The sequence below is a fragment of the Leuciscus leuciscus genome (assembly GCF_965113295.1).
Source record: "Leuciscus leuciscus genome assembly, chromosome: 25".
In the NCBI taxonomy this organism is placed as follows: Eukaryota; Metazoa; Chordata; class Actinopteri; order Cypriniformes; family Leuciscidae; genus Leuciscus; species Leuciscus leuciscus.
Genome location: NC_138724.1, coordinates 12,772,982 through 12,800,184, shown reverse-complemented (window position 1 = coordinate 12,800,184; position 27,203 = coordinate 12,772,982). Strand labels below are relative to the sequence as shown.

At 39.3% G+C, this 27,203-nt stretch overlaps 1 protein-coding gene across 13 annotated transcripts in view; it reads left to right on the top strand.

Moving 5' to 3' along the window:
- Nucleotides 1-23,947, top strand: part of znf469 (zinc finger protein 469) — a 315,321-nt gene extending 291,374 nt beyond the window's left edge. For all 13 annotated transcript variants that reach the window (XM_082160387.1, XM_082160388.1, XM_082160386.1 and 10 more), the window contains one exon: nucleotides 11,312-23,947. In XM_082160387.1, the coding sequence (XP_082016513.1) occupies nucleotides 11,492-22,825 (11,334 nt within the window). In that variant the 5' untranslated portion in view covers nucleotides 11,312-11,491 and the 3' untranslated portion in view covers nucleotides 22,826-23,947. The remainder of the gene's footprint in view (nucleotides 1-11,311) is intronic.
- The last annotated feature ends 3,256 nt before the right edge of the window (nucleotides 23,948-27,203 follow it).

Genomic DNA, 27,203 nt, shown 5'->3' with positions numbered 1-27,203 from the left:
GAAGTATACAGCATAACTACCACTTTTTTGAGAAAGAAATGACATTGTCACAAACTGAATGTCTGTCTTCTACTCAGACTAGACGTATAAGTCTCATAACTGTGTTTCTCCGTTGCCTGTTTGTATTTATACAGACTGGAAAGCTGTGCAGCTATGAATGTAAAAAAATGGTCACCAGCTCAACACTTTGCAAAATTCCATAGTTGCAGTATGACTAAGCCGTTTAAAGCATGTTATTGTTTCTAGTAGTGGCCAACAACATTCGTCTGAGGTACTTTGTGCTTCTTTTTATCGAATATGTACATGTGGGTTTGTGCGTATATTCACATATTGCATGTTTGCCTGTGCCCAAATTGAGATTTGCTATTCAATTCAACAGCAAGTTCAAAGACCTCCAAAGCTTTCAAAAAGCCAAAGCTTCCACCACTATAAGACACTGTTTCAGACAGAAAAGCACTCATAAACTTTTCAGTGATCCGTCGTTCCAAAATGAACTGGAATAAGCTGTATTAGGTGGCTGCATAGCACTTTTTTTGTCATCTTCTTCCAATAAAGCATCACACACTGACTGGTATACTTAGAAAAGGCTGAGCTGTAATTAGGTCATTTGGACATTTCCTTAGACTATTTAAAGGAGGCATGCTTAAGGAAAATGTGGGTACAAACTGACTCACCCGTTCATTGCCTGGAATTCCCTTCTACTGTTGGCTAGTCGACTAATGTTCTTTGGCCTGCAGGAACAATTTAAATAGAATGTGACTAAAAAATTGAATAATGACAAGTGGTTAAATGAGGCTCTCGTCACACTGACGCCCATCCTTTATTTTAAGGAGTCAGAGGCTGCTTTAGTGGCAGGCCTGGAATTTGTACAAAATTACAAAATTAAATCCCTCTCCTTAACGGCCCATTTTTTTCCAAGCATTCACCTTCAGGCCTCACCTTAAACTTCACTCCCTTCCCCTTTCATTTAAACTTTTAACAGCAACTACATTGCTGCATGCCATTGTTTTGATCCTGAATTGTACTTAAACTGTCCTTTTGAGGAAATAATGAACTTGACCTGCCTAAAGCCACGAACACCTCACCCCTTCCCCCTCCCAAGACCCATACACTCAAGACTACCTTACTGAGCTAATTCTCACAGAATTGAAAGAAATCCTTTTGTAACATCTAGTGAGTATGGGAATTTTTTTAATTGAATCAAAAGGCCCTAAAAGGTGCCATTCTATATTTAAAAGTAAACACAAAATAATAATAATAATTTGTTACATTTATATAGCGCTTTTCTGGGTACTCAAAGTGCTTTACATGCAAGGGGGAATCTCCTCAACCACCACCACCTGGATGATGCGACGGCAGCCATATTGCGCCAGAACGCCCACCACACACCAGTATACTGGTGGAGAGGAGACAGTGATGAAGCCAATCAGTATATACAAAAGTAGCCAATCCACATAAAACTAACATGTGGTGTTATTTTCACAAAGTTAGATCAGTAGACCCCTACATCTACACAAACTAGAAATGTGTTTCTACAAACTCGAATTTATGTTCAATATTGATTAGCATTATGATTAACAATTAAAGTCGCTAAAATTTCATTTTGGATAAAACATTCCACATACATTTTGGTACAACTGTCATCCATGCAAATGTATGAAATGTATTTTGTTTTCTTGACTTAAGATTAGTCATTTTAGTTTCAATCTATTGTTATTAAAGTAAATTCAAAATCTTTCCATGTATCCCCTCTGGGACCTGCATACTACCTCCTGGGGTAGGAATTACTGCTTTTAGATGGAAAAAGTATGAAAGTTTAATAGGAACCCACTGCTGAGCTAATTAAAATGTCTTTACACTTTTGTTGCTTGTAAATTGTGCTTTAAAATATCAGCCAATATTCTGATAAGGAGAGATGGTGTTTAGCAAAGTTGTACAGTAATTAGGTAGCACTCTTTTAGTTTGTCAACCGCTGACATGAAGGATTGTAACTTTCAGCAGAAGCCATAATATGGAAATACTATGTATACTTTAGGATTATTGAAAGAGACTTTTTTTCACTACCTGTCCCCTCTTCCCACATCATTAATCAGAGTTGTTGGGGCTGACTTTATAGGAAATGTCTGACTTCCTGTTCATCAATCCTTTCAGGTACTATAGGAAAGGCATAGAATCTGAATGCATTACTCATTATTCTGCGTTTACATGCATGTGTACTGTATGTGTGTTGTGGAGCTGTGTTATGTGCATTGTAATATGTTGAGTTGTTTTGTTTAATTTCAGACTTCACTAAATAACAATTGTGAAGGAATAAGCCATATATGCATCAGAATAATTGAGCCAATACTGTAAACATGCATCTATTAAAACTAAGAGAACAAAGACCTCATGCTTACACTCTTTCCAACAAAAATATATGCAATGATGCGCCGGATATTGAGAAAATAGTGGAAATCAAAGGCACATACAGACTACAGATAGTCATTCACTAGACATCTGTCCTGTCTAACTATCTAGGAGTAGGTTCACCCAAAAATGTAATTTCTGTGATCATTTACTCACCCTCATACCATTCTAAACCTGTAAGACTTCATCTTCGGAACAAAAGTGAAGATAATTTTTGTCCCTCCATTGACAGCTACGCAACTACCACTTTGATGCTTAAAAAAAGTTATAGAGATTGTAGAGATCGTAAAACTAATCCATGTGAATTGGTTTTGTCCCAATTTTCTGAAGAGACACGATCGCTTTATATGACGAGCAGATTGAATTTAGGCTTTTATTCACATCTAAACATTGATCAACGCACACAGTTGTGGTAAGCGGAAGCTCAACCATGCTTGCCTGATGTTCGAGAACCAATGAGGTTCATTCTTGTGTTACACAGCACTTCTGCAAGAACCAATGAACCTTGCATGTTAAACAAGTACGGTTGAGCTTCTGTTTATTTTTGCTGATAAATGTTTATGTGATAAAAAGCCTAAATTCAGTTTGTTCATCATATAAAGTGATCATGTCTCTTCAGAACTTTTTGATGTTACAAAATGGTAGTTGCGTGGACTGTCAATTGAGAGACAGAAATCTCTCAGATTTCATTTAAAATATCTTAATTTGTGTTTCGAAGATGAACGAAAGTCTTACGGGTTTGGAACAGTGGAATTTCTACATTCTTCACTGGAGTCCTTTACCTTGTATCTCTATACCAGGGGTAGGCAGGTCCTGGAGAGGCGCTGTCCTGCAGAGTTCAAGTCCAACCCTAAAATAAAATCACCTGCCTTTAAGCTGTTCTCTTAATGTGTTGAGCTGTGGTGTTCATGTGGGAAACACGGGTTTAAATCTGGCCGTTGACATATTTCAATCCCCTTCCTCAACTCTTGTCTAATAGAACCCGTCCATTAAAGAGAGAAAAGCCCAAATAAAGGGTCTGATTTTTTTTTTTTTTTAAACATCCTTTACAGTGATGTAATGTGACTGCTTATAATTGTGGTTTTATTTAAGGAAAGGTAATTCCCCTTTTAGGTGCTGAGTGATTTGCCCTGCCACTCTCCCTCCGTTTGGCCCTAACTGAACCTCAACGTCAGTTGAACATACAGCGTTTCAGTTGATACAGGCACTGAGCCGAAGAATAAGGGAGTTAAGCTCATGTGGCGCTGGGTTGTCCTACGTCTTTGAGAGCTGCTGAGAGGATATGAAAGAAAAGTGGAAGTAAACGGCAATCGTTGCCAAACTTCTAGAACTCACTTATCTTTGGCTTCAGCGAAGCTTCTAGAGTCATGTCCACTGGCCAGTGTTTTACCTCAGTCTCTCTAAGCAAGATCTTAGGCTGAAAGCCAATCATCACAATGGATAAGTCTGATTTTAGCTTTATTTGAAGAGGGTTTCGGTGTAATAAATGATCAACTATTAGGAGAATTTCCTCTGAAAACAAAGGTCTATTAAGAAGTGGAGTTGAAGAGGTGGAGAATATACACATTATATATGAATGAAATAGCTGTAACATCTCACGCAAGGTGTAAATGGATGCCTTTATACCTTTGTGACTGAACTAAGTGAAGTTATTGTATCCAGTTCAGAGCATTTGGGGACATTTTGGTCATTAGCGGCGATCATGTATCACTTTCTTCCTTTGTCCTTGATCAAGTTCATTTTACGGTTAATAAAATAAAGCCGATTCTGAACAGTGACATACTCCTCCAGTCTGGAAGAGGAAAGAGCAGTGGAGGTTGATATTTTAAAGAGCTTAATTAGTGCTAATAATGTTCAAGGTTAACAGGTTCATAACGGAACAGGAGCCTGACCCCCTTCTCAACTTATTAATGTCCCGTTAGTTTAAACATCTATTGTTCACGCAAGACATTTTTTTACTAGCTTGCTGCACGACTCATGAGTAATGTTCCATATCCTTGTAGGCCTACGGGAAATTGTGTCAAAAATGGGGAAAATCTCTTTTTAAACTGCCTGCAACAAAGATTCCATCATGTTTATGGAATGCTGTGGTTAGCAATATGGAAACAGACTAGGTCAGAAATTACATAGTAAAAATGGTCTGGTCTGGGGTGGAAAGGGAAAGTTTGGAGGGGGGCAATAGGGGAGCTTCTGGTATTATGCTCTGGTCTACCCCCACTACACAGACATGCACAAATGCATCCTATCTAAAATTCTTCTCCACACTGCTCAGCACATTTCTGGAAAGGACGGTTATGAGGTAACCGTCTAGCACAAATGTCAGCAATCTTGGAGCATCCTGAAATATAACCTTTAAAAACCCTCCCTGAATTGAGAGCGGAACAAAATCTTACATACTTCCTTCTGGTAACCGTTAGCTATCGTGCATGGCAAAAGCTAAAAATAAATGGGTTTGCGAGCTACTGCAGCTGTGTTTACTTTCCAAGCTACTATTAACGTTCTTAAATATCTGCAAATCAAACACATCAATTTGACAAAATGGGAGTTATTTTTAAGTGTCACAAGAAATTATATTGGTTAATTCAGATCACTGAAAAGTGCCGTCTCTCATTGTTGACTTTAGCTTGTGTCTAAAAACTCAAGCAAATTGCTTAAATAATAGATATATTCAAAAAAATATATATAAAAAGAGCTGATTCTTTTGAAGGTTGGTCTGGCTAATAGTCCCCTTCTCTGGCAGAACACCAGGTGTGTTGGCGTAAAAGCTGGCACTCCGTTAGCCAGTCGCTGTGTTTTTGGCGTGAACAGTGCAGACTTAAAAGGGCATATTGCAGGGTTTTATTTTTTATTTTTTATTAATATATAAACTTGTATGAAAATACCATATGAAAAGTTAATGCAGGATTTAAAATTGTTTTGCAAGACATAAGGGCACAAATTTAGTAGGTGACAGTTTCCTTGACTGTGTTGAAAAAACGCTTCTTTTTTTCATCATCACGTCATATTACGTCACGGGAGGGAGTCGTTTGCCGGGCTCTGCGTTCGCTTAGAGCAGAGTAGGGTTGGTATTCAGTAGGAGCGGTCGTGATTCCGTATGTTTTCGGTGGTTATTGTATTTCAATTTATCATCATCGTGGTAAATTCTTGTGAATTATGGCCTGTCAGGACTTCGAGTCCTCAGGTTTCCCAACAAGAAAAAGAACGGTGCTATCTTCCGTGCCTGGGTTCGTTATGTGTAGGTGAAAAGATAGAACTTCAGTTCTGCATCTGCTTCGAAAAACGCAGTAGTGTGTAGCGTTCACTATAGACCGGATGATTATAATCCCTGCGATATGGTGGAGTTATATGATGATGGCGATATGTGCAGACTATCACAGCATCTTCATCGGGTCGCCCGGTCCGTCGTCAGAATGTGGTTCGGGCGCCGGCAGGAAACATGATGGTCACGGATCCGTCAGAGATCACTCATTGTACATCTGTTTTACAAAATGTGCCTTGTTTTAATTTAATTCATGAACATATCCTACATAAACTTGTAATGTAATGCATTTATGTGTTTGTTATTAGTCTGCAGCCGAAACGTATTATTATCATAAATAGTTCTATAATTCATTTTCCATCTGTACAAAACCATTTTAATGTTTGTGTTCGCTGTTTCTACATAAAAAGTTTGTATACAGTAAGACACAGTTGTGATTTTGATTATTTTTTTATTCACTGTCACCAAAATGGGGCCATTCAAAGTGTTTATAAAGTCCCTCTTTCTCTGGCAGTTTTCAGATGCGGAAGTAAAATTCTCACAAAAACAGCTCTAGAAGCCTTAATAGCGTTTTATATTTAAATCTAGTTCCTACATTATTTTTCTATACATTGACTCACTGGGTACTTATGCCCTTTAAAGTGATTTAACTGCTACCTGAGAGAAGAGAGGCAGTCCCATTATCCCATGCGGGTCTATCATAATCTTCCAAGCCCTTCAGATTCTCTCTTTCTGTTGTCTTTGTCTCTCCCCTTCTCTTGTCTTTGAGAAGATCTTTTGCCACAGTGAGCATCTGGAAAAAGCCAACAGTGTCAGGGAGGCCAACCAACACTCCTTATTGGCTTACAGGGAGATACAAGGAGCCTTTGTGTTTAAAGGTGCAGGGATCTAGAGGATGTGCCATCTTTAACAGAGCTGTCCCAGATGGACCCTTCTTTGTTTTTGGAGCTTTGTCTGGAATCTTGCTCACCATTCCTACAAATGCCAGTTGAACCCATGCAGAGCTCCCTGTAAATAGCGAAGACAGAGTGTATGGCTCTGATCCAAAACCAAGGAGCTACCTATATAGGGAGCATTTTAAGGCATCATGGGCACAATCCCACTGTAAAAGCTGTTTCAGAAGGTAGCCACAACCACCTGATCAAATTCACTCATATATCCTTCACAGAATAAAAGCAATCCCATAATGCAGTGCACAGAGCTCAGTGAAAGAAATGGCATGCTGAATTATTAAAGTGCTGCATCATTAGCATAGCAGTGTTGAGTCTATCATGTGCTTCACGTGAAGAGAGCCATTTATGTCAAGTATGATGCACAGGTTTTCTACCTTTTTAGAGCATTTCAAATCAGTCAAACCTGTCTATGTAGGCAGCGCACCAGGTTTTGGAATGGAGTGTGTGTGGAGGTACTTATGTGCGGAAATAAGTCTAGAGTGTGATTGTGTGACAGCATAAAAGATGGACGTTGTTATTACAAGCTTTTAATTTTGTTAAACACGTCTTTGTCTTTTGTGTGAGACTTTAGCTAAAGCCTGTGTTTTCCTTCTCAGTGGAAAGGAAATGATAGTTTTGGCTTCCTGTAACATATTGTTCATAAGTGCTGGCCAGGAAATCAGGGTGCAATCAGGTGTGAATCATGTGTACATTTATCAGAATTTAGTCTTAAGTTACACACAGGAGTAAAATCAATACCATTAGTAACAAACAAATCATTCCATGTCCCTGGAGTTCACACTTGAAGGTTATAAATATGATTTATAATTAATTTACGTTGAAGTAATGGACAGGTAATTGCTTGGGTGCCATATGCCGTAATAAATAGAAGGATCGCCAGGGGAAAAAGACAGAAGAGAACTAATGGAGGTTTAATTGGAGATGATAACTGGCAGGATATTTTCTCAGAGGTGTAAATGGAGTGCTTTATTGTGGCTCAGACCAGTACATCCTGCATGGGAGGAAAAAAGATATCCCAGGAAATTAAGGTCCTCTCACAGACATTTAACCTGTTTAGCTAAGACACACCAAAACGTTAATATTTGAGATTGTGTTCACGTGCCAAGAAATATTTATGCATATAATTTGATGCATAAACAAAAATAACCCTCCCTCTGCCCTGAGTTGCATGTGATTCAACCATATGGAGCTTTTGGTAGTGTGTGGGCAGGCTGATTTGACACCAGGGCTGTGGAACACACAAGCTTGCCTTAATTGACTTATAAAACTGCCTAAAATGCTGTTTTATGGAGCCATTTTCAGACAACTCTCACGGGATTTCATATCAAGTCATAGTTTGTAATGAAATGTGTGATGGGCACACTTTATTTTCCTGGACAAGTTCTCATAAACTTTAATCCTTCATGAGTAAAAAAAAAAGAAAAAGAAAAAAGTTGGCTAACCAGAGAGATAAAGTGTCACTAAATATGCACTTTAAATAGCATATGGATAAGGGCATTAATCCATGGTCTGCGTGTGGTGAAGACTGGCTACAGGAATAATGGAGATAGAGTTGGGAAGTCAAACTAACAGTTGTGAGGATATAAATGACCCTGCATTCTTTGTACGCTGACAGCTCTGGCTTTGGTGATACTTCTAGTAGGCCCCTGCGATTCCTGCAACTGTGGTCTTTGTTGTCACAGTCAGCTTGTGTTTCCCTCTGTGGCCGTTCCAGGGGGCTGGCCGGCCTGGGCAAACACCAAGGGAGACGTGATGTATGGCTCCCGGCCAGATCAAGCTTAGCCTCTGCAGGGTGCTCCCAGCAGTTGAGTGGAGTTGAGTCATCCCTCCGGCTGCAGGGAAACGAACAGACACACTAGCTTTGACTATGACAGGAGCTGAAGGGGGGATGTGACTTTTCACAGTCCTATCCAAACCCAGGCAGGGCTTGGACTCCAGACCAACCTGCTAAATACCTGAGCCAGGTGGACGACAGGATGGAAGAGATAAAGCCTTTGAGAAGCGTGACACTGAATGCAGAGCGATTCACTGAAGAAAACGTAGCTGTTGAGCTTAACAGCAGCCTTAAAGGAATAGGTCATATGAATAGTTCAGAGAATCATTCTTTCAACTGTTGTGTTTTTTTTACTTTACCTTGATGCACTGTCATAAAACACATCTGAAACAAGGTTTTGAACTGATTTAATAATTTTCAGAGTTTAGATACGATCAGATCAGAATTTAGCTGAATCCTAAAATGCATTCCTTCCAAAATCAACCTTGGGTTCAGCTATGTTACTGCTTGAAATATTAAGACGGACATTCATCCTTTCTTGAGCAAAGAAAAAAGAAAGAAACAGGTTTAATTTTGAGCTATTAAGCCTCAAGTTTTCTTGTGCATAAGGTAAGGATAGTCCTGAAGCAGCCAAAATCGCTGAATAGTCACAATTACAGTTGTTTAAAAAAATTGCAGGTGCTTATTTGGACTGTTTGTGACTTCTTTTAGAGGGTTTGAAGTGTGCCCAGATGAAATAGGCAACACGAGGCGAGAAGGAAAAGCAGAAGCAAATAAATTGGTAGTCCCATGAGTCTTTATAGATGGTTTGCACACTCCTCACATACAAAGAGCGAGTATAAAACAGGAAAAGAAAAGAAGAACAGCATGCATACAATAACGTAAACCATAAAAGAAGTCATCTTACAGGCACATCAACATTCATGTTATGAACAGTATGTAACATTAGGTGTTTGTTACAAGCTTCACTCCTTTACCATCTTCAATATTCTTAAATGGACTTATTATTTATGCAACGTCAGAGACTGATATGCTTAGACACGAGCAACCTTCTCTAAATGTCCTTTCTCAGTGGTGAAACAGTGGAGATTGACTGGTTTACATGGTCTGTCATTTCCAGGTCTCTCTGCCAACGGGATACTAAGATCAGTCACTCTTGGGAGTCAATAAGTGTGGTGTATGTGTATATATATATATATATATATATATATATATATATATATATATATATATGCGCAATTCTGGCCATTTTAATTAGAGATGAGTCCAGCTCTGTAGCCCGTGGCCATGTCAAGGAAACACAAGCTGATTGCACTGCATATACAGAGCATATTAAATTTGACAGTAAAAACAGTGATTGTGGAAGAACTGTGTGAGAGGCTAAAGGTAATGTACTGACATCTAAGATGATGGAAGTAAATAGATGTCAAGATGGATTACACAGTTCCCTAAAGCCTTTTTTGTCACATGCAAATGTCCGTACAAACCATCTCTGAATAAGATACAGCCAGTGCACTTATTTGTGTTAGGTATGTTAGGTATGAATGTGATGAAAGGTTAGGGTGAGGGTTCTTTGTATATGATCCAGATGAATTGTTTGTGCTCTTTCATTTTGGGCCTGTACTAGGCTTGCTGCAGAAGTCGGTGTTAGTTCAGCCATTTAGTTCAGTTGGACAATGGACGCTACAATTATAAACTGAAATTGTTTGCTCTGCTCCATACAGCATGAGCTGCAGAGCATCATTGACATCTTGTAAAATATGCGGTCAGTACCGCTGCTCCCTATATACAGATTACTCATAATCATGAATTCGAAAGTGAAAAGCAAGTGTGCATTCAAAAGCGATTCAATACTCCACATAAAGATAGCGGCTCCCTGATGTCCGCAAGTTATAGGCCTATTGACAGAGTAGGCATGATCGCAAATTCAACAGCGAAAGTGAAAAGGGATTTAACATATGATATACCGGTGTGAAAATTTCCTCACCATGACATCCCTTGCCTGTACCATGCAATTATGAATGCTGGGTTCACAGGGAAAAGAATCAAACAATCATGTTGTGGGGTTTATTTCAGAATTTGTTGCCTCTAGGACATTATAGAAGAAAAAAAATCCAATAAAAAATAAACTGAAAAAAGTCATACTTCCTTAATTGCCAAATCTGTGTCTTATTTTTGACTACTTTTACTTTTGTGGATATGTTTAACCGAGGGAAAGAAAGCCAAGTATTGACCTGTGATTATCTATTCCTTCATCCCCAAATGGTCTTAAAGCAAAAAGCACTTCTTGTCTCTCTGGACTTCTAACTTTTTTTTTCAATAGTGTCAGCTGCTGAAAGTGCGCAGTTGAAAAGCACCGTATGCACAGACTTTCCGAGCAGAGAAATTACAATTTTCTGCCAAACTCTCAGCTGCTTATAGTCTGGCCACAACCAAAACACTCTTAGCCAAAGTAAACCTGAATATAAGCAATGTCTGGAGCACCCAAAGAAGGTCATACACAATTAAAAGTATTTTAACTGAATCTTTTATGAAGTAGTATCTAGTGCAGTACATTTTGTTTACAGTTTCATGTTTTAAATTGCAATTCTTGTTGATTTATGTGAATGAGATGTAGACCTGCAGTATATGCAAAAACTGATGCAATTCTGCCCTCTTCAGGTGAGAAGTGGAATTGCTTGTCTCAGTTTGTATCCCAATGCTACAAAATAAACATTTTACCACCTGAGTGAGATTTCTGCATTCATATGCAATTACAGTTCCCAATTATTTATAATGATTTAATTGTATAGTATTTTTGTTCATATAACATTATTTCTCTGTAGCATTACGTGTATTACATATTTGTAAAACAATCTTACCTAATGTGAAATTTAAAATGAGAATAACATTTTCTTATCCTTTCTCTTCTATTTTCAGATCACAAAAATGACATGAACATTCCATCATCGGGGAAATGAAGAAATAAGAGAGAGGAAATAATCCTGTACATCAAGCTTCTGTTCCTGCAGGTCTATTGATTCTGACTGAAACACAATGTGTCCATGTCACAGCCTGTGCAGATAAGGACCAGCGTGCTGAACTAGCCACATTGGCATCATGACTGAAGAGACTAAACAGTCCTTGGCTGCCAAAGAGCTGGATAATGAGACCAAAAAACAGGATAAGGGGGCTGTGGAGCACAAAAGCTTAATAGAGTCCCCTGAGCACTTTCAAAATGTGAGTCTGGAGCCACAGGCTGTGAACAATATTGCTAAGTTTTCAGAAAAAGAGAGGGACAACACGCAGCAACGTGAGGCTGTAATTCGCCCACAGCAGGCTGGAAAGATTGATTTTAAGTCACTGCAGAATCATTCATTCAATAGCAACAGGACATGGCCCAGCGGCAAGGACAGCCCTCAGTCGCCAAGTGGAAAGAGTCGCAATAGAGACAAGAGTAGAAAGCCGGGGAAAGAGCGTGGCAACCCACAGCAGTTGTACAGATTGAGTATTACTAACCCACGTTCAAATCCCACAATTGGGATAGCCTATCCCCAGCAGAAAGTCTCACTTCCAAAGAAGCTCGAGTCCAACAGAGGTCCTGTCTCAGGCAGCTACCGCTTCCATGTGCCAAGTATTCCAGAGCGAGAGGCCGAACTGCAGCAGGAAGAACTACAGTTCAGGTGCTTCCATGAGGGCTCACCTAACCTTACTTCCCAAAATTTTACCTCACAGGCTGTTGGTGCCACCTCTGGAGGACCTGCTCACCAGAATCCACCATCTACTCCGCAAAAGAAGCCCAGCCCAATCGAGAGCAACAGTACACAACCTGCCAATGAAAGTTTATTCCCTGACTTTCAGCTGAGTAAAACAGACACGTGGCAGTCTCCAGATAGGACTTTCAGAAACACAACTTTTTCCCTTACTTCACAAAAGCCAAACAACCTTGTGGACTTGAACAAGACCAATGGAAATTTTATGCCTGTGCCATTTCAGTATGGATACCCATTGTTAGAGGAGTCAGCCTCTGATTCCTTTCCCAGTGATCGGAATACACCGTCTCAAGATTACAATGATGTTTCTCTTGTCCCTAACCAGGTTTCCCATAATTCATTCTCCTTTTCGTCCTCTTCAGAGGGCCATGAGGCCATGCAAGCTAGTGCACAGTTTGGTAATGACCAGGTAGAGGACAGGCAGTCATACCAGTTACACCATAAACCACCCCAGTACATGCAGACGCCACATGGTATGTCATCTTCTGTTCCCAGCAATGACGAGAGCTCAGCATCAAGTACTCGGCAAACAGAGCAGAGTAAGAGTGTTTCAGATAAATCGGAGTCTTTTAGTCCAATAGACAGCAGGGACACAGGTTTCACAGTAGTGGGCAAGAGAGGCTGCCATCTTAAAAATGGCACTCCCAGCCAGAGAGTTCTTATTCAAGGCAGTGTTCATCATATTAGAAATATTGCACAAGGTTCAAGTTCACAAGTACACGTAATTAGCCCCCCACATAATGGTGTTCACATCAGCCCAGGGCCTCTTGACAAAAGTGCCAGTAAACACCACGGCAGGGTATCACACCCATGGGAAGGCACAAACAAAACCTTTCCACCACCACTCATAGACCAGACCTCCACACCTTACCCCTTTCAGTACCAAACTACACCAGAACAAAGACAAAACACTGGCATCAATGGCCGTATGCCTTGGCAGCAGATACGCTTCACAACTGCAATGCCAAACCAAAATAGGATTGATCTCTCCAGGCAGTTGAGCAATCAGCAGCTTACATTTTTGATAGGCCCATCAGATTGGCAAGATGACAATAAGCCGCACAAAAACATCAACCATAAAGATTCTAACAATTTTCTCAACAAAAAGAAAAATGATGGCTTCTCAAACCAAAAGCAGGACAGTGTCAAGCAAGGCTGCAACACAATTCCACCCAATCATTTTACAAATAAGGTGGATACAAATCAAGGCCAGGTGGGTGATGCCAAGAATAAGTCATTATACTTTGGTATTAATCACCCAGTGCCAGTGACATCAAGAAACTGTAGCTACCATCCATTACATGTAGCACCCTTAGGGCTGAAGATGGTGTCACCATATGACTCTCCTTCACGTTCACCCACTCAAAATCCAGCATCTAGTAGTACATGTTCATCACTCTCCCCAGCCTCTACAAACTCTGTCAACAGTAACTCTGATGACAGCCAAATTTCAAAGGTTCTGTCCCCTCAGTTTTTTCAGCAGCAACAGGATAAAGTATTGATATCATCTAATAACATGAACACTAACCAGCATCTCTACCATTCAGAAGCTTCCAGAGACTTGCACTATAAACAAGAAAGAGCCAAAGAAAACACGGCAAGTTTCATGCCACATAACAGGCATTCAAAGTCCAACATGGACAATGGAAAAGGTTGTTTGGAGACCTACAGAACAGAAAACCATCCCCCACCTCCATACTCTGCCCACCAACTCGCCACATCATTAGTCTCAGCAAACCTTGATCAACTGGATGTGCTTCTTACATGCAAGCAATGTGATCAAAATTTTAATAACCTTGTCTCTTTTCTTGACCATAAGCAATACTGTGGGCAGCATACATTTGCACAAAATGACTTAAAGGATGTGCCAAAAGTGGAAGAAATAAGGAAGTTTCAGACGGACCACACAAAAGCCATGTCATCTGGATCCAGTTATGCAATTTTGCGAAGTTCTTCAGATTTGCATCTGTCTCTGCTTGGACTGAACAAGAATGGGGAAATAGTGCCAGATAATGAAACCAAAGGAGATATAAAAGATGATTCAATGAAACTGATGCTACCATCTGCACCCTTGCCAGATTTAGAAATGGAAGATCCCAAACTGGATAGCCTTATCACAGAGGCTTTGAATGGACTAGGCTATCAGTCAGACAACGCAGAAATTGATAGCAGCTTTATTGATGCATTTGTTGATGATGACCTCACCACTACTAAATGTACATCAACAAGACAGGCTTTGACTACCAAAGACTCCACGATATTTGAAGGTAGAACTAACAATGAATCCACATCTAGTGAGAGATCTCAAGCTCACTGCAAATACCCTTTTGACTCAGACTTAGACAGCCTTAGTTTAGACAGCAAACACACAGATATCCCTTACAAAGAAAACCAACTCGAGTTGATACAAAAGGAAGGCCTTAAAGCAGAATCCTCTCCAACAGAGTCCCAGTCACAGGAGTCAAATTGCACACAAATGGAGTGGGAAGCAAGAAAGTCAGAACAAACAGAACACAAAAATGATTACAGTTCTAAGTTTCTTTTATCAAGCAATTTTTCTGCAACATGTGGGCTTAAAAGCCTGCAAAGCAGCACAGCTTTAGTTAAAACAACATGTCCCAGATCCACCTGTGCTAACAAAAGTCCAATGACTCAGAAACCAATAGCAACAGAAGGAAAAAGGAAAAGGACAGGTGGTGGAAGCTGGAGTAAAGAGCTTATTCACAAAATTGTTCAACAAAAGAACAAGTTGCATAAACTCCATGTAAAGGGCACTAAAAACATGCAGTTTTCACTTGTGATGGAGAGAGTGACTCCCGCGGTGCAGAACCCTACTTTCAGGGAATATGATTACGTTTCTGACTCAGATGATGACTGTGAGCCAGTAAAGATAGCCAGTCAGGGACGTCTCAGCCAGAGTATTCGCTGCAAGTACACATACACTAAAGAGTGTAAGGGGAGGATTTGTGCTGACAAGAGCCGGGAAAGTTCATGGAAACAAAACAAAAATGAGTCCTTTGATGCCAAGAAAGATTTTGACGTCTCTCCATCTTTGATGAAAGACAATCCTGGTCACAAAAGGCTACGAAGACGGAGCAGTAGGTCTTCCACAAGCAGTGAACTCAGCACATCAATAAGTATTTGTAGCGATAGTATTGGCAGCCCAAAAAGTATTGATCATACAGATTCAGACTCTGAGAAAAGAACAGAAGTACAGAGGAAAGATCAAGACACGCTTGAGCAGAATTTGTACAAGGAATCCCCACCAAAGATACGGAAAGAGTCAAGCACATCACTTGCTTTGACCTTCACAAAAAATACCAAAAGGTACAGCACTGATAAGATACTACTCACTGAGCACAAGGATCAATTCACTACTTCAAAATGTTCAAGCATTATCTGTAAGACTGAAGAGACTGCATCTGAGCGTACAATGACTAAAAGTACTGTCAGCCTCGCAAGATTCAAAACCACCAGAGTGGAAATAGAGGGAAAAGGAGACCACTATGGTTTTGAGGCAGGAATTATTGCAACCACGGAAGAGCCATTCAAAAAAGATAACCCAAAAAATATCACATCACCAAGAGGGTCTGGCATAACACTGAATCCAATGGAAACGACAAACAATAGAGATTCTAGCCATGTTTTTACAAAAGATGCTGTTGCATCAAAGGGTAAATCCCACAAGAGAACTAACAGTTCTGAATTTTCAGCACCCATTTTTGAGAAAGCCATCAATAACAACACATCAAGTGAAGAAGCCAACAGAAGCTCAAATTATCTATTCTCTGAACCCCCACCTTTTTGCACTTCACTTGTGGACAAAGTCTGCTTATCACCTTCAAAAGTCCATGATGCAGATCAAAAGGATGTGCAGTGTCTCATTCCCTATCCTTCGGAACATGATCAAAGTCTTATAAAATCACCTCTTTCTTTTGACACAACGTCAATGTTTGGCGACCTTTCTGTGGGAGGTTTTGAGAACAATCTTTATCCAGATATTCAGCTTGCCAAAGACAGCTTCAGTCCTCTGGAAACCACAACAGATAAGAAGGAACTTTTTGAGTCGTCATTCTCACCATTCTTAGAACAGAGAGACTGGAATCTGATGGTTAATGTTAGTCCTGTACTACCAGATGAGATTTCTCAGTACAAAGAGGACTCTGACTCAAATGAGAATAAGACCAATTTTAACTATGTCCCATTTGCTTTGTCAGAGAAATTAACGGACTACACTCCTAATCTCAACAGCGTGTCAGTTGATGATCTGGAAATAAAAAGAATTGTTACAGAGCTTGAGAGTCAGCTGCAAACAGCCAAGCTCAGCAGCCCTCCACCATTAGACAGTGAGCTAACAAAACAGCTTACTATGAGCAAATTCTCTCCACTGAGACTTGACCCTGAAAGTGAAGATGAGGGCAGTAGCTTACAGATAAACTGTTCCTCAGAGAACCTGGATATTGCCAGACCAGTAGACTCAAATTCAGCACTGTTCTCAGAACCTGACTTACCATGGTCTAGTCCACTCTCATTTGGATTGATGTGTGGACAGCAAGGTCTTCATACACCAACACATTCATCTACTATCAACACACCAACTGATTCAGGACATGAACATTTGGATATAAAGGGTAGCATGGGGCTCACTGATTTGAACACAGAAAACAGTTCACCGCTGGACCAAGAAGACAAAACAGAAAATAATGAGTGCTTGGACAAGTCAGAAGAAATGCTTGAACATGAAATCTACACAGAAAATCTGATGAAGAGCCTGGAAGTAATCTCAGATTCTTTGTCTTCAGGTTTTACATCACCTCAGTCATCTCCTAATCAAGAGTGTGTGGTTCCTGAGGAACATGAAAAACAAGACAATGAATACTCAGAACACATTGAGTCTGAATATGTAGAATTTAGAAACACAGAAGCAGAGCTCACAAAGTTCTCAGTGGAGACAAATGTATTTTCAGATAAACTAGAAGAGAAAACCAGTGACATTTCAGAGTCAGAAAATGAAACAAAAGCCAGCCTGAATGAGAGCAGTAATGACACACTTCATAATGAAGATTTAGTAGTTAATGAACAACAGCTTGCTGAGAGCTCCTTTACGAGTCCACAAACTGAATGCTGTGTGAACTTAAATGAAATTGACTCAGTGAAGTCTTCAGTCTCTAGATATGAACATAAGCGTGAGTCATCTGTCAGCCAAACCGAGAATGCTGAGTGTGATGCACAATTTGACTTAAAAGACTCATTGTATATTACCAATAGTCCAGACTTCTCCAAAATATCACACTTTTCAACATCCCCAGCCATACCAAAAGACAAAAACATGCTGTGTGTTGAAAAAACACAGAAATGTGATGAAGATTCAGCTCTAATTGCGAAGCCAGAACTCATTTCTAAAGGCAACAGGCAGGCATCTGACAAAACAGGTGGAGCAACAGACTGTCCCTCTCATACAAACATCCAACCACCCATTTCAAACATCAAGTCTCCTCTTTGTCAAGCCACTTTGTCAACCCATTCACAATTAAATAATAGACAAAGGGTGGTTTCTCCTAAACATCTTTCTGTAGTTCAAGATGAACATGACTGTACAGAGAGTGTGGAGAGAGCCATGCCTGATATGACATTTCCTGTGCAATCAGAATGTGAAGAGAATCAACAGAAGAACATTGAGCAAAGTCCTCAACTTTATACTGTGACTCAAGCACCACAGTTTTCTCACAACTCTATCCAAAGCCCTTGTGAACTGAGAGATAATGGTTCACTACCAGACACAGTTACCCCTGCACTGAGCAAAAATGGACAAGACCTGGAAGACAAAACCTCAGATCAAAAAAATATTGGCGGGTCAGTAGATACTTCTGATTCAGCAACACCAGAATTAGATCATTCATTTGTTCCCCATCAGGATTTAGTAAAAATCACAGAGAGTAAAATTTCTAGCTCTGCTGTGGAGGACATCATCTCAAAACAAATTTTTGGTGAGACTTCTCTGCATTCTAGGCCATTGGATGGCTCTCAGGATACAGGTGCACTATATGATTTGAAACTCAGCCCCCTGAATTACAGTGAAACATGCTTCAATGACTACAACTTCACCTCTAAATGTTTAAACAAAGGAAATGACCAGTCTGATGTAAAATCAAACTCCACAGACAATTACATCCTCAATGCCTGTGCTTTCTCTCTTGATAAACCTTTGTCATCCAGCCTACCGTATAATGCAAATGAACCAGAGCCAAATATCCAGGGCCACCTGATTGGACTTGAAATAGCAGAAAACTCTATAAATGAAAACATCCAAAATGATATTAAATATTCAAATGTATCAGCTTCCTGCAGTAATTATGTTGAGGATGTCACTACAATTCACTCTGAACAAGTCTCAAACCATAACCAGAGTTACATGAATGGTACTCATGTTCCACGTGAAACTGTTGATTACATGGATCTGCAACTCACACTTCTGAAGAAAGTAGATTCTGAGAAGATGGACAATCAGATGATGACCAGTGAGCATGATGCAATGCAGAGGTCCACCATGTTAGATGTTAAGGAGACATCTAAACCTCTGATACCTTGTGAAAAAGCAGTATCTGTGGGTCTTGCATGCACATCTGTCCAAAATGAAGGACAGAGTCTAAGGTCAAGTGAGACAAAATCCTCACCTAAAAAGGGTGGTACACAGAATGCAATTCATGGAAAATTTCAATGTGAAATATGTGCAATGTTCTTTCGTACACATCCTGGACTTAAAAGACATAAAGCCATGAAGCATGTAGTAAAGACTGAAGGGATTTCACCTATTGAAAATGTAAATATGAGTAGTCAAGTGTCTAAGCCCATTTATAATATGTCACACCCAACAGAAAAAGCACTGAAAAATAGCATGGATGTTATGGGTCCAGCAGTTCTTTCACATTTAAACAGAAATGAAATCTCAGATGGACAAGGACAGAAAACAGATGCACATTTGATCTTTGAAGGGATTGCAAGTGATTCTGATATGTCAAAGATCCTAGAAAGTTGTGATACTGATCAGACAACTCTTGTTAATGAAAGGGCAAATAACGGTATCAATACCATGGACACACGCAGTGAAATGTTTTCTCCAAAATTGGTAAAGCAAGACACTTTTTCAGATGAAATACTCAGTACTCTTAAAACAGATATGTTGCAGGCTATATCTCTAGATTCCCCCTCAATGGTGCAACAAAACTCTCCCAAGTCACCTGAAAAACAGATTCCGGGTAGCAGTCACAGCTATCATGAAGTCAATGTGAGAGAGGAACAGAAGAGCATGGTAGCTATCAGCACTGAAGAGCAAAAGGAAGAAACAATTTCTTCCACAGAGACTTCCAATTTGCATAAGAAAGGGGACACATATGACATTGACAATGTTGTAAAGTATTGTGATAACCCAAAATATGCTCTGACAGAAGATATCCACTATCCACTTGGGGATTCTTCTGTGGATATTAAGCGTGAGAACACCTCTTCTCCCACAGAAGACAGTCACATGCTTACTGGTACTTTAGGATTGGGACCTGATCTTAAGACTTTCTTTGATGATGAAAATACTTTTTCTCAGTTATTCCCAAGAAATGATGACAGGAAAAGAAAGAAATGTGCAAGGGTTTATGGTAAAAGCAACAAAAAGCAAAAACAACTGTCCTGTTTAGTTTTAGACTGTCCTCCCACTGGTGCCTTTATTGACAAGTATGCAGAGTCTAAAGAAAACAAGTCGGGACATATGTTCACCAACGGCACAAATGACCCTTGTGAATATGAAACCATATCAATCGACAATGATAACATGCATGCAACGACTCCCAAAAGCTTAGTAAACAGCTCTACAGAGAACGCTTGTCATTCAAAAGATGGCCTAATGGATCACCAGGCTGGTTACGAGGAAAATGCAGAAACTGGCATTAAAGAATTTGTATGTGAGAATGATGCCACAATTAGACAATACTTAGAGCACCAGGATGATTCACATGATTGCACTGTGCCAGAAAACACAGTGTCATCAGTTCCTCAGGAAGATTGTAAACCAGAGGTTCCTGATACAGCTTGCCCTCTCCAACTAGTCTGTGTTCAAGAAAATGCCTCTTGTTCACCAAGCATTGAGATACCAAACCATGACACTACAATTCAGATTCCTGTACCCTTTTTTGAGCCTGAGAAAGATATGCCTCTGGTTGCGACAATTGCAAGCACAGAACTGAAAGACCCTGTAAGACCCTGCAAAAAGCCTATGGAGCGGAAGTGTAGGAAACGCATAGAACCTGGACTCAAACCAAAGGATAAGCAGTACAAATGCAAGGTGTGTTTCACATGGTTTCTCACCTTAGGTGAGCTCGACTTTCACAAGCTCTCTCACAATCCATCACCTCCCCCAACTTGCTATATGTGTGTCCAGCGCAAGTTTACCTCCCGGGAACAGCTTAGGGACCATCTCAGGGAGAAACACGCCAAAAACAAAGCAGGTGTTTGGACCTGTGGGATGTGTTTGAAAGAAATTTCAGATGTCTGGATGTACAATGAACACTTGCGTGAGCATGCCACACAGTTTGCGCGAAGAGGGCAGTCTCAGAGTTCCCTCTTGGACATGCCTGGGTGTTTCATGCAAGAAAATGCTGTGAAGAACTTCATATCTTCAATAATGCAGCATCGGCACAGCAGACCTGCAAGAGACAACGTTAAACCATCATCTAAGGAAGAGAGAAGAACATCTTTTGATGTTAATGGACAAGAGCCAAAGGTTCCAGAGGAGTCTTCCACAATTCTGAAGACTAAAACGAGCATTGGGGGAGGAAATAAGCACTGCGCACTGACAACGCTTGAGGTTCTATCTAAAGCAGAGACTTCTTCTAAAAATGCTGAGATGCATCCTAACTGCAAGGACCCTTCAAGGGACTGTCACCACTGTGGCAAGCAGTTTCCAAAGCCTTTCAAGCTCCAGCGCCATTTAGTGGTCCACAGCTTGCAAAAGATTTATCTTTGTCACAAATGCCCAGTATCCTACCAAGAGGCAAAGGAGCTTAAAGACCACCTTAAAAATGAACATGACGAGACAGATGAGCCAGACTCAAAGCATACCACACTATATACTTGTGAACTCTGTGCTGATGTCATGCATGTAATCAAGAAGTCGTTCATCTGCAGTACCTGCAACTACACTTTTTCAAAAAAGGAACAGTTTGATCGTCACATGGAGAAACACCTAACTGGAGGGAACAAGATCTTCAAGTTCAAGGGAGTTGTGAGACCTTGCAAGCCTTTTAATTCAAAAGATGATAAATCTGACACACCGCCAAGCAAGAAAAGGAAAGCAACGGAGAGCAGCTTAGACATCACAGTGTCACATATGCAAGGCATCAAATCAGTGTTGCCCATCATAGATGACACTGTAAAAAACAGTACTGAGGAACATTCAACGCAAACAAACAATACCAGTGTGAAAATTGAAGATGAGGCTGAGGACTTCCCTGCCGGGGATATTATTGAGTGTACAGTGCAAACAGATTCTGTGGAACAGAGTCTTCCATCAACAGAGCTGAAGGAAGAAAATGAAAGCTCTTCTCCATCTTATGAAATTCAAGCAGATGAGCCCATGGAAGTCATTGCAACAGACAAAGGAGCTCTGACAGAGATTTGTGATGTTAAAATAGAAGATGACTGTTGCACCATTCCAACAACATTGTTAGTTTCCGAGATTGACATTTCGAGCATTACCAAACTTAACGAAGACACGGTGGAGACAATCACTTCATTAAGTCTTGAAAATGCAAGTGAACAAGGGGAAATAAGGCACTCAAGTCAATGCACCATTCAATTGTGCGGTCAAACAGACATAAATTTACCAAAACAAGGCATGCAAGGGCTCTCATCTTGTAATGACTTTGAACTCGCATCTGTGAAGCAGGATCAAAATAAACAAGATTTTCAGACTCATCACAGTGAACAGCTGACTACTGCTCTGACTAAGCACATAACTATGGTCAAATCTGAGGAAACTATGAAACAAAGTCTTGAAAATAACCTTAGTTCCACTGATTCTGCACATCACACCAACAGCTCTAATACATGTGAAGACAAGGATTCAACCAGGCAACAGAAGAAGAGGAAAGATCTTAGGACACCTCATAGCTCTCAGAGAACGCAATCTCCAACTGCAAGGGAAAATTTGGTGATTGACCCAAGGGCCAAAAAGAAGTTCAGACCCAGCAGGTTTGAAAATATTGATGGACAAAGGAAAAATGAACTTCCCAATGACTATCCAGTGCTTACATCAGTAAAGGATGACACAGTCAGTAACAAAATAATCTCCAAGCATAAAATAGGGTCATCTAATCTGGGCCTTCACCTGAAGAAAGGTTCTGTAGATAGTTTCTCACCAAAAAAGGTTGAGATTGTACGTCACTTCACCGGAGATTGCAAAGGGAAAAAGAACATTCCTAGGAGACCCATCCATTCCCCTTCTTCCAGGATCTCCACCATGAACAATTCATTTAACAAATCACGGTCCAAGCCAGGGGTCAGATCCATAGAGACTCACTCATACCGTACTGCAGAGTCACAGAACAACCTCCTCAGCCAGCTGTTTGGCCAAAGACTAACTAGCTTTAAAATTCCTTTAAGGAAGGACACTTCTGAATCAATTAAGGATTAAATGAATGCTATTAACGAGGAGGTAATTAAGTGATCCACTAGGCATGTGATTAAGGCAGTGTATTCATGATACTTGGATTGTATGGCCCTCCTCTGTGAAATAATTTAACTCCTTGTTTAGTCACTTTATTGCATTCCTCTTGTAAATGTGTATTTACATATATGTGAAGACCAACAACAAAATGTATGAATATAGGATGAATATGTTGGTTACAAATTTATTTTCTCTATTTTATAGTGGAGCATTATCTCTAAGAGACTGTATTTCAGCAGCAACAAAGTAAAGGTTTTTGGGAAAGAATTTACTTGAAAATGAACTGAGAATATTTGTTTTCCAAATAATGCATGACACTTTAACATTACATGTTCTTAGATGTTTTCCTAGCAACAGGACCAAAAGACATCCTAAGTCTGAATCATGTCAATGTGCTTTATTTTATATGCTTCAGAGAATTACTCCTTCATACTCTTTTACTTTACTGTATTGCGGAGACACTCATTAGTATTAGCTTTTGTATCATCACTAATTGGTGCTATGTTATTTTATTATTATATTTTGTGTAATGTGAACACAATGTCTTATAACTGAAGGGAACATGTAGCAATTACACTCATTCAATCATTGCTGGTACTAAGTTTTAGAGGAAATTACACAAACATACTGTGTAAGATCAATCAAAAAGAAAGGGTTTATTTGTGTCCTAATTTGATCTGTTCAGAGGAGGGCAAGGGAAAAGCCTTTTCCAAAACTGTATTTAGTTTGATTTCATCTATAATATGAACTCAGGTGCTATTATTGCGCATGAAACCCTTAAGAATTCTTCCCATGCACTGATGTTACCATACACAAACCCCACACGATCATCTATATGTCCCCCCAGTTCTTTAATAATTACTATTTACAAGAACAAAAGGTGCTTTGTCATGTGTATATGTATCTTATATTGTATAATATTGTAGGTTGATTATTTCCAGTGCAATGCATAATGTCAAAGTTCTATTTTAATAATGTGCAAAAGATGAAGAGAAAAAAAAAGAAAGCAAAATACAAAGCCTACTAAAGGCTTATGAGTGGATCAAAGTGCATCATATAAACTTGGTTATTAAATTTTTTTTGCATCAAGTCTTTTGTTTCTTTGTCATTCTGGTGGTTTCCTTGTTTCATGCTGTGGATCTGTCAAAATGAAAGTGTGCTTATAACTTCTCACAATACAATGTGAAAGAATGAACTGTGTGAAGTGTGCAATAGGAGAGTACAAGGTATTTTTAATCAGTCAAGAACTGCACTGTATCCTTTGAATTCACATTTAATGATCACTTTAAATTGACATTCACAATGAAAATGTGAAGATCATAGAGCCATCAAGGGTTGACAACCTGTTTTTAGTAGGGAGAATGACAGCTTTGATCCGGACAAAGACATGACGTTTTCAACAGCAATTGTGTAACAAATCTCTTACCTGAAAAATAAGGTGGATAGTGGGGTCCAAAACGAAGACCAATAGTAAAATGCTTGTTTTCCATTTCAGATGATACCATAAGCATAACAATTAGAGTGAAAAACTCTAGCTTATGTGTGAAGTTTGTTGAGTAAAACCTGATGATCATGTTATCCAGCATGATTTGAGAGTGTTGAGAATTGTATCTTAGTATCTCAAATGTCACGAATTCGCTTATTTGTTTCACTCATTTTTTGTAAAGTATCTCAAAATCCTAAACCTTGATTATTTCCAAATTTAAATTAGATTTTGAATCCAAATTTTTCAGTATGGTCTGACTTTTGAACCCCACTGTTTTGATGCAAAATCCTAAAGCGACATTTTTTTTTTTTTTTTTTTTCAGTAACTCCACACTATGATCTACTGACAATAACTCTAGACCGTAAAAAAAACAGTTATTCAGAATTAGAGTAAACATTACTGACTTTGCTCAAAAACAATGGCACATCATTCCATAATAATTTATGCACAATTGCACAATAATTACCCACAATAAATGTTGTTCAGAAAAGGACTAACAGACAAGTCCTTTCAAGCTGATTTATCACTGTGTGTTTAGTGGCTTGTATCCCTACATGAGCCTTATTCACCTTCACATAGGAATAAAAAGCCATAAGACACAACAGCTGTAATGGGAGCGCCGCAGTGAGGGAACTCCCTGGCTTTCAACAAAGACGTAGGGGCCCGTATTGGAGGCACCTGGTAGAAGAAAGAGAGGAAGGAAAAGGATTGATAACTTTAAAAAGGAGATGACAAAGCTAAGCAGGCAGAAAGATAGATATTATAGTGTGAAATTGATATTATGATCTTAGCTGTCATAGAGGCATTCATAATGTGTCTCAGTAAGCGTCAAGAGCGAAGCATTTCCAAGACAGCTATATTTCAGTGAGGTCTAATGCATTAATCAATCATACCATGTGATACGCAAAAAAAAAGCTTCTGTAGCCGTGAATCTTGTAATTGCCACTGATTACTCTTTTGGGTTTAAGCAAATATGCAGCAAAACTCATGATTAAAATGTTAATTTAATTATGCAAACAGTGATTAGTTCAATTATTCTGAGCAAATTTCACCACAATGCAAGGTGCTCATTAAACTACAGTAACTGATTACTAATGGGTGAATTTATATGCAGAATAAAAAAAAAAAACGATAAAAAAAAAAAAAATCACAAATGGTCAGGACAGCTGATTTGCATTATTGACAATCACTCAAAAAAAAAAAAAAAAAACTTTATTGCATTTTCTCCCAGTGCTGTTTGTAGATGCCAAGTAATAATTGTACATCTCCTTGTCATGGCTGTTCTGATCATTTCATCTTTGAGCAAAATCTCCTGGGAGACAGCACAGCTTTGCTCTTTGAAGTGGAGTGACATTATCACTGGCTGGCCCTGAAAATAGCATCAGTTTCGCCATACTGCCACTCACAGAGGGCTGAAGATCAGGGCCAGATAGAAATGGGCGACTGGTCAGCGGTAATGACATGGAGTCTAAAGGGAACAGAGGCCATCTTCAATCTCACCTTTCAATCCCAGCAACCCTCAGTCCCCATTCAGCAGCGTATAGTGCCACTCACAGCTTTGGCACTGATGGAAAATTACTAGGAATTCCATCACATTGCCCCAATGTCAGAGATGGAGAGTGACAGCGGGAGGAAAAATGATAAATGTGACTATTTGGTTCGGGGAGAGCTTTCAGCTCCCAATGCCACAACACAATATTTAATCATGGTGGAGGGGATGGTGGGGGGAATGGGGGGTGAGTCATTTTGCTGTTAATTTATGGCTCATTTGGGGGATAATACCAGGCTGTCATCCATTTAAATCATAACGAGTAAAGATGATATGATGAGACGGTTCCCCAGTGCTGGAAAACAGGAAATGCAACACAGGTAATGCCGTCAACGGAGGATGCCCATGTGTAAACCAGCATGAGTTATGAATGTGAATGGTCAGGATCAAGGCATGAATGAAAAGCCATCACTGCAAGCCCCCAGCACTTCATCATAATACCAAACAAAGGACAGCCTTAAAAATCTAAATCAGTCCTACTTCAGCATTTAAGTGGGTTTTATTTCCAACCCATTACTGTTTTATGAATATGAAACAAAAAAATAATTGGATAACACTTTTTATGATGACTGCATATATAACAATGCATTAGAAAACTATTCGTAATGCTTAATAATGTACTTAATCATTTGCATGTTCTGGTAAATTAACCCAGATATAATACTTTTTCCAATGGATAATGGTATAATATAAATATTTATATCTCATAATTTAATGGTAAGTGAAACAAAATTCCTGAAACTAATATAACATTTTAATGCAATACTCGCTTCAAAATTCAAAACAGGCCATTATAATTAGTGCATATGATAAATAGTGCATAATTAGTAGTAAGTAATTACACTGCTGTCAGTTTCATTAAAAAGTCTTCATGTGTTAATTCAATATAAAAAATTTTTTTTTGTGAAAATTACAAACATTTTAAAACTGTAAAAATGGTACAGTAAAACTTTTAATCATCCATTATAACATTATATGGATTTTGCAAGTAAAACAATTTAAAAATGACAATATAATTTACAATGAAAGGTTATTTACATTAAGTTTTGACCATGTGCACAATCTATATGTGAGTATTGGCCGTGTTTTATTGACAGGCCACTTACGATGAATTGTTATTATGGTAGTTATCAGAATATTAAGTGAACATAAATAAAAATACAGTTAAAAACAGTATAATGAAAACAGTATAATTTCTACTTAAAACAGTATAATGCTTCAAAACATAAGCAGTCTTCATGGAAAGTGTGACAAAAGATTGTTTTCAAAGCTCCAAGTCACAGCTCTACCAATCTGATCCTCCGTGCTTC